This window comes from Rosa chinensis, chromosome 2 (genome assembly GCF_002994745.2).
Source record: "Rosa chinensis cultivar Old Blush chromosome 2, RchiOBHm-V2, whole genome shotgun sequence".
NCBI lineage: Eukaryota > Viridiplantae > Streptophyta > Magnoliopsida > Rosales > Rosaceae > Rosa > Rosa chinensis.
In genome coordinates, this window is record NC_037089.1 from 42,790,215 (window position 1) to 42,797,966 (window position 7,752).

At 37.5% G+C, this 7,752-nt stretch overlaps 1 protein-coding gene across 3 annotated transcripts; it reads right to left on the reverse strand.

Moving 5' to 3' along the window:
* Positions 1 to 796: 796 nt before the first annotated feature.
* LOC112188611 (dihydroorotase, mitochondrial) lies at positions 797 to 7,163 on the reverse strand. Of its 3 annotated transcripts, none has more exons than XR_005805497.1 (9): positions 6,026 to 6,088; positions 5,707 to 5,852; positions 5,424 to 5,605; positions 4,507 to 4,643; positions 3,525 to 3,690; positions 3,266 to 3,382; positions 2,787 to 2,947; positions 1,099 to 1,352; positions 797 to 1,011 (listed from the first exon to the last, which is right to left on the reverse strand). XR_005805497.1 is itself a non-coding variant. In XM_024327762.2 (9 exons), exons 3-9 carry the CDS (start codon positions 5,787 to 5,789, stop codon positions 1,158 to 1,160), a joined length of 1,041 nt encoding a protein of 346 aa, XP_024183530.1. In that variant the 5' UTR covers positions 5,790 to 5,848; positions 6,026 to 6,069; positions 6,693 to 7,163; the 3' UTR covers positions 797 to 1,157. The 3 variants fall into 3 exon arrangements, 2 of the variants coding, with proteins under 2 accessions (XP_024183530.1, XP_024183529.1); XM_024327762.2 differs by adding an exon at positions 6,693 to 7,163 and having other exon boundaries at positions 797 to 1,352; positions 5,707 to 5,848; positions 6,026 to 6,069; XM_024327761.2 differs by adding an exon at positions 6,693 to 7,162 and having other exon boundaries at positions 797 to 1,352; positions 6,026 to 6,069.
* Positions 7,164 to 7,752: the final 589 nt, after the last annotated feature.

Sequence of the window (7,752 nt, forward strand, 5' to 3'; positions counted from 1 at the left end):
CAGAAAATTTAATGGCATACACCAAAATGAAATATTGGAGCAAACTTGATACACCATTCTGATAGTTATGAAAGTTGGTACACCAAAATGTAGAAATGCCTAAAGTTCATACACCAAATCCCTACTTTATTTTCATCTGTGGTGGCTCAGGTCAACCAATCAAGTTGAGCACAAGGTTTGGTTACGCTCGGTCCAGTTAGGTCCATTTCGGTAATATTGTCAACCCTCCAGCAGAAGGTTCAGGATTCGGTTCCGGTTTACGCTCGTTTCACTTCGGCCCATTTTAGTAAATGACCAGCCCTGCTGAAAAAGAGTGGGAGGATCAATGACGGGAAATTGCAGCTGCTAGAAGCATTCCCCTTCTAGTTTAACTACTCCTAGACATGCTGGGATCTTTGAGATCTCTTTTAGGGGTTACAACTTGCATTGGATAGCCGTGGATGCAATCTTAGAAGGTGGAGGAGGTTTAGAACCCTATGGGTACTATTGGATGAGATCATTTGATTGGGCAGCCTTTTGCTTCGTTGACATGTTCGTATGCACCTAGAGCATGCAACAAAGTAGCACACGCACTTGCTAAGCATGAGGTGAAGCATCAAGTGATCTATACTTGGAATGGTGGTTGCCCTTGTGGTCGTTCGATTGTAGCTAGTGAGGGTTGTACTGATTGTTCATGTACTATATTCCCATTTAATAAATAAATGTTCTTATTCACAAAAATAGAAAGAAAAAGCAAAAAAAGTAAGGTCGGCAGGCTTCTTTCCATTCTTAATGGAGAAAGAAATTCAGTAAATTGAAAGCTCACAATTGTAAATGTATGTGGCATGTCCCATACACTCCAAGGCTCCTGGCACAAGAGTTATGTCGCCAGTAAGATTTCACATAGCACTCTTGGAATCAGTTACATGCAAGAAGTATTCAAACAGCTTAAGTTAACCTTCCTTCATTGTGCCAGAGATGGATCATCAAAGGTTGGAAACATGCCGTTAATTTTACATTAAACTTCACATTCTTAAAAACAATATGAAAATTGGTTAGCAAATTCTGCAATGCAGGACTAAAAATATTACAAAGATTTAAACTTAAAAAAGGCGCTACCTAGAGGGATGAATCAGTTAACAGGATGACTGATAGGGTCTGTCATTGTGAAATTGGAATCAATTGGAGGACGACTGCCACTCAAGCATTTCTCCTGCAAACATTGGTATGATGTCTCCAAATGGAAATGAGAAGCACTCTGGTACCTTCCATGAAGTTCTGCTCAGCTTTGTTTTTGATGTATTCCGAGGAAGGCCATAAAAGTCTGGCCCATTAAAGCTTGTAAATGCCTCTAGCTTGTCAATAGCACCTGCCTGAAATAAGCAAATTTTATGATAGTAAGTTTCCCTGATGCACCAAACTACTAGCAGTGGCATAAATCATCATATAGAGAAATGAGTAGGTTTTCTCGAGTGTTTGATCAGTTGCATTTTAAGTATACTAGGAATTTCACTGTAGATGATGGGGAGGAAATTAAACAACTTAGGAATCACTCTTTGAGATTTTACTCTGTTAGACCCCTCCGATTCCACACACAACTTTCAAATGAAAATACTATGAAGTTCAATCTAGACCCCTCCAATAGATGAGATACTGGACTCAACAGATTAGGAATTCCTATTAAGAGGTTAATTTGATTATTCCTCTCCAATTCTGACAAGCAGCTGTTAGAAAGAGAAATTGATGTTGGAGAAGGTGATAGATAAGATTTTGGTGGAAACAGGACCATGAGTGAAAGGCTTTTGGCCTTGAATGGATTCAGCTTCCTTCAACACTCATATACAACCTATATCCATTCAGCTTCCTTCAACACTCATATATTTTTAGTGCTGTTGGAGAGCAACCATGCATTTTTTAGTGTGATCAGATCTCAATGAGACAAGACACGAATTTATGCATTGGTGCCATGGGGAGTAAAATATGCATGTCATTGACCATACAGGTAATCTGACAAAAATGTAACCAATTCGGACCATATGCACAAAACAAAACCTATGATTTATGGGCCCAAAACGCAACCTGCAGAGTGGTTTTGGACTTGAAGTTAATGGGCTGCCATGGAAGTGGAGACTATAGATGCAGCCCAAACTCCACGCAGCTAGGGAGAAGCTATGGGAGCTAAGGGATGTTATAACCTTTCAATTCCCAAATACACTCATTGAAACATTTAGTGAATCTCTAAGTCTTTCTTTTGCAATATCAAATAAGTAATTTGATTGTCTAGTTGAAATGTAAGGAGGTTTCTCTGTAAACGAATTCCACATTCAACGTATCCATTTCCTATAAGCCTTACAGATAACTTAGTATATTATTTAAAATAAACTTCAACACCTAATGCAAGTGATGGAAGTTAACACAAAAAAGAAAAAGTAGGGCGTGGGAGATAGAAAAAGGGTGTTTGGAAAGTTCAATCAAATTAACAACCCCAATTAATAAAGGGCTCTATGGGTTTGTAGGTACTCTTAAATCTGAGTACAGATCATTAAAGAGCCTAAACCCTTGAAGCTATGTGTTTCAGTTCACAATATGTAGAGTCTGTTTTAAGCTGCAAGACAGAGGAATTTAAGAAAACCTATATACTCAACTGAATTTGAAATGTAGCAGCTACATACATCCTTAATTGGTACTAATTGGTACTAAAACAAAAACATAACTGTCATATATATACCGTGTGTGTGTGTGTGTATTAATCTATATAACTGCAAACAAGAATCCCAACCAACATGAGCAGATACCAGAATCCTTACCTCTTCAAAGACCTTTGCATACAATGATAGAGCAACAGGGGCACTGTATATACCAGCACAACCACAAGGACATTCTTTTCTTCGCTTTTCATGTGGAGCACTATCAGTTCCAAGAAAAAATCTTTTACTTCCACTAGTAACAGCTGATACAAGAGCCTGTCCTAGATGAGAAATGATAAATTAGCTCTACAGTGTAGAAAGAGAGAGTGTGTGTGTGCGTGTGCGCGCGCGCGAACCTTGTAATTGCACATCATTCAATAATTTCAGATCATACCACAAGGACGATCCAACTATATCAGTTGCACAAAGATAACTCGGAGTAAGATTTATTTGACAACGCAATCACGAGTTCACCACTTTATCATATTTTTGACAACCAATGAGAAAAACCTAGTTAAAGGTCTAACGATTTTATTATTTTGGTATGATGAACATGAAGATTTGAAACACCTGAAATGAAATATGTGAATGGAACTTACTGTGGATCTCCCTTTTGAGTACAGGCAGACAGTAGTTGTGAGGCTGCAATCCTCCTTGAAATAGAGCATTCCTATTCAGAAGAAGATGCTGTGGAGTAACTGTTGCTGCTACAGAACCTAACAGATAAAAGCTACATGAAATGAGGATGTACAACTTAAGACTGGCTAGGAAGGAAAGATAATCAGGATTATATCTGTTGTCCAAAAAGAGGAGGAAAATATGAATGCCATAAATCTTATATTTGGTAACCAGGCATACCTTCTTCGCAAGACTGAACAAACTTAACAGCATCCATAGTAGTTATATGCTCCATGACGACCTTCAGCTGTGGAAGCCTTTTGATTAAAGGTTGTAAAACAGAGTCAATGAATACGTTTTCACGATCAAATACATCAACATCAGGATCTGTAACCTCCCCATGAACCTGAAATAAGATAGCAAATCCATATATAAGTAATAATTTAGGGACCTATAATTGAGGATGATGTAATCAATCATCGGTATGTATTAACCTTAAACCTTGCCTATTGTAAAGCTACAACATCAGACATCTTAACAACCTTTTGTCTAATCCTAAATTTGGAAACCAAGTAAGGACAAAGGTAGCTCCCAGAACAAGTTATTAAGGATTCAGAGCGAACTGAGATAGAACAATAAATATGGAAAAGAGAGAAGAAGATAGAGCAGAGGTTCAAAAAGGAAAGCAGGAGAATAGAGACAAAGGACAAAAATAGTACTCAAGTAAGAACTATTATCCTATCAATATGCCATAAGGCTTATATATAGGCAATCCTGTAATCACAAAGGAAACATACAATAATAAAATATTTCAGTCATTATATCCCAAACTGATTATAGAAAAAAGTAATTAATTCTTCAGTTCTGATTCTAGTAAATCAAATGAAATCAATATCTGAACTTCCTTCTGTCCATGTCATTCTCAAGATGCTGTACATTATCAGGGCTTCAACAGCTATTGGCATCAAAATTTCTAAAGTTATATGTTATGAAATAAGATGAACTTAATTTAGAAAAATAGATGAAAAATTTTCCACTCATCTCTTCAATGTGACTGTAACAATTATCTATTTTGGAGAAATTATTTATTTTTTACTTTTATTTTTTTACAGAGTTAGAGGACATACTGACAAAACTGCAACGCCACAGTTAAACAGGTACAGACAAGAAAAAAAAAAGAAAAAACAGACGAGTTTTTTAGGTAGTGGGACTGTGGGACTACCAGCAGAGGCATATTTTGTTCAACCATCTCCTCAAGGACAGGTAGGCATTTTCCAAAAAGATCTGTGACTCCATCTTGGGAATTTGTTGTGGCACCAGCAGGGTAAAGCTTTACAGCAAATACGACCCCACTTTTTCCTATCAATAGTTAAAATATCAGTGGATCACTATGATCTAAAGACGGAGGAGCAAAAAAATAACAAAAGTCCTAAAATGCATCTAACTAGACAGATGAATCTATGCTAATAAAGTCACAAAAGGATTTTCATTAAATTTCAGAAATCCAACCTATATCCTTGGTTGATTAAAAGGCTTAAAGACACATAACTAAGCAGAATTTAAAAGGCTTAAATTTTGTATAATGACAGAAAGATAGTAAAGCATTAACTAAGCAGAACTAAAAACATTAACAAACACATAACACAAACAGCTGCTGGCAGGCGCCAAGTCCATGTCAATAGGCGTTGGAGGGGAAATTGACATTACATACCCATAAAAGTTAGACCGCTGATAAATTCAAAACCCAAAAGACAATACAAAAGTTATGGCAAACAAAAAGGGTGAAAATGGTAGAACACACAAATACAGAAGTTTGATCAGGCATTTTAAATGCAAAAAGTTTATGGTCACAAGTCACAACATAATCAGTTATTCTAACAAGATGCTCTAGCAGTTGGAGCTTCATCTACAGATTTGTAATACTAGTAGTAAGAGGGAAGTAAAGAACCACTTAATTTATACACAAGCACCAGTAATAATCCCAAAAATATCAGTTATGCTAGAATCATTTTATAGTTGTGAACAAATAAAACATTAAGATGAAGACTTGTAAGTTGCAAATGGGTTCATTATTATTAAAGCATGTTAAAATCTGGAAGCAGACATAAAAAACAGTAGATAATCACATATTGGACTTACTTGCAAGCTTGATCTCTTTAGGACTAGTGGTATCTGTCAAATAAAGTGTCATAAGAGGAGTGAAGCCACTACCAGAAGGCAGTGCTTTTAAGATAGATTCTCGGTAAGCCACAGCTGCAGCAGTGGTGGTGACAGGGGGCTTTAGATTTGGCATCACTATTCCCCGTCCAAAATGAGTTGCACTGCTTAAAAAATTGACAATTTGACATCACCAGAATGCAACTCTACCCCTACTCTACAAGACAATATGTGTGCATAATTTCCACTATCAAAGAAGAGCAACCTGTGGGGGACGACAGCTTCAAGAAGTTCACCGTCACGAAGGTGAAGATGCCAATCATCAGGGCGTGTTATATTGAGCTCCATCTTTCTTTCTTTGTATTGTAACTGGTTAGACCCTTCAAACTTTGTAGTGGGAAACTTCACTGCCTAAGTCAAGCACAGAAATATTGACAAGGGTCATAGTCAGTTAAACTTGACAATTAGAAAATAGAAAAAGATACTGTCACCATGTTCTTGCTTTTTTGTTGCTATTCCTTTAACCAATTCTAAAATTTATTGACATGCAGCAAAAGAATCTCTCGAAAGGATTGTATGCACACCTTGATCGGCAACACCAAAGTCTTTATCATTCCAAAAGCGTCTCCTGAAATTGAAAATTTGTCTTGTTTATAGAGATGATGTAATATGCAGTGAAATTTAACAAATTTGTGAATCTGCTTTTCAGACATATTGACCTGAGGGACCAAAAAAAAAAAAAAAATCTTTAAAGTTTAAACATGTTTCTTTGTAAATATGCACTCTTCAAGAAGTAACATTTTAGTCTTGAAGTTTTTTCAGCACTAGCACCTTTTGTTATGCCCAGAAACCCCTCAAACTCATTTTGGGGACCCAGAAGCAAAACTGGGGCCTCGCCCTTGGTTGAAATGCAAAAGACATAAAAAGATTAGACTCCTCGCTCGTTTCTGAACCAAATTTTAGCGCAGAAGTGATGTGGGTGTGTATCAGCATAAAGAATCCCCAAATGCAGTGAGAAAATACTACACGTTTTGGTGTATAATCTGAGTTGTATCAAAGAAATTAATTATCCATCAAACCCACTATTACCCGAGGAATCAGTCACAGAATTTAGAGAATACAAGCAAAGCAATGAGACCCAAAACAAATACATTTTACATGTTACGTTCGGGGAGGTGTCTGTCCACTTTGCTCGAGTGAAGTGAACAAAAATGAGAAATGTTTCTTGTGAGAGAGAGAGAGAGAGAATACCTGAGTCCTGAAGCTACAGTAATGGCAACGATCTCGTGATGGTGGCAATTAGGGAATGGGATTCTCTCTATTCCTAAGTTCCAGATATGATATTAAAATATTCTCTCTTTTCTCTTTTATTGGGCTGTTTCGGGTCTTGGTCTCGGGCTTGGACCGGTGATGGGAGTCCTGTTTAGCAATTTTGGTGGGTCCAAGAGAGAGAGAGCCTCTCGAACATGAACAAGTTAATGAGCTTTCGGGTCGGAAGCAGGGAGGGTTGCCACTACCGGAGTGGTGGTGTTGGAATTGGAAGGAGATGGAGTTTTTTGGGGCCTTGGAATTGACTTGGTTCAGTTTTTGGTAGTTTATGATTTCGGTGTTTATGGAATTGATGACCTATATGCAAAACTCAACCCCAATCCCAACTTTCAAAAAAAAATTATGGTTTCGGTTGAAGGTCCTAAAGGAAGATGAAGAAGAGAACAAAATACAAACTGTTGAAGGAAAACCTAATTTGTGTTTAGCCCAAACTCTAGGTTACTTGACCTAGTGGTAATAGGATTTAATTAGAAGGATCTAGAATCCTAATCAATGTAGAATTACTTTCCTTGTATGATTGAGATTCTATGCATTGTAATCCTCTATATAAAGAGGCCCCTATTATCAATGAGAATACACAGCAAATTCCTCTCAAATTCAGTTTCTCTACAACACGTTATCAGCACGAGCCCTAACCCTGAAGTCCTAAAACTAAAAACCAAAAACTCAGCCACACAACAACCCCTGCTACCCAGTGTCTCCACTTCATCCAATCAGTTAATTGGCTAGCCTTTGCAGCGAAACGAAGAGAAAAAAAAAAACCAGAAGGAGGAAGAAGAAGGCGTAGAAGAAAGAAAGAGAAGAAGGAGAAAAGAAAGAAAGAGAGAGAGAAGAAAAAAAAAAAAGGGAGGAAGCCACGTCCAGAAGCAAAGAAAGGAAGAAGAAAAGAAGAAAAGAAAGTAGTGGGCCCAGAGAGAAGAAAACAGAAAGAAAGAAAAAAAGGGGCCCCATCCAAGCCGCCAAGCAAGCCAAGCCGTCCAGC

Coding starts and splice junctions, on each gene's coding strand:
- LOC112188611 (XM_024327761.2), bottom strand. CDS start 6,055: ATGATAAAGACTTTGGTGTTGCCGATCAAG. Junction 4,644..5,423: donor TAAAGAGATCAAGCTTGCAA/GTAAGTCCAATA, acceptor AACTATTGATAG/GAAAAAGTGGGGTCGTATTT. Junction 2,948..3,265: donor ACTCAAAAGGGAGATCCACA/GTAAGTTCCATT, acceptor TTTCTCATCTAG/GACAGGCTCTTGTATCAGCT.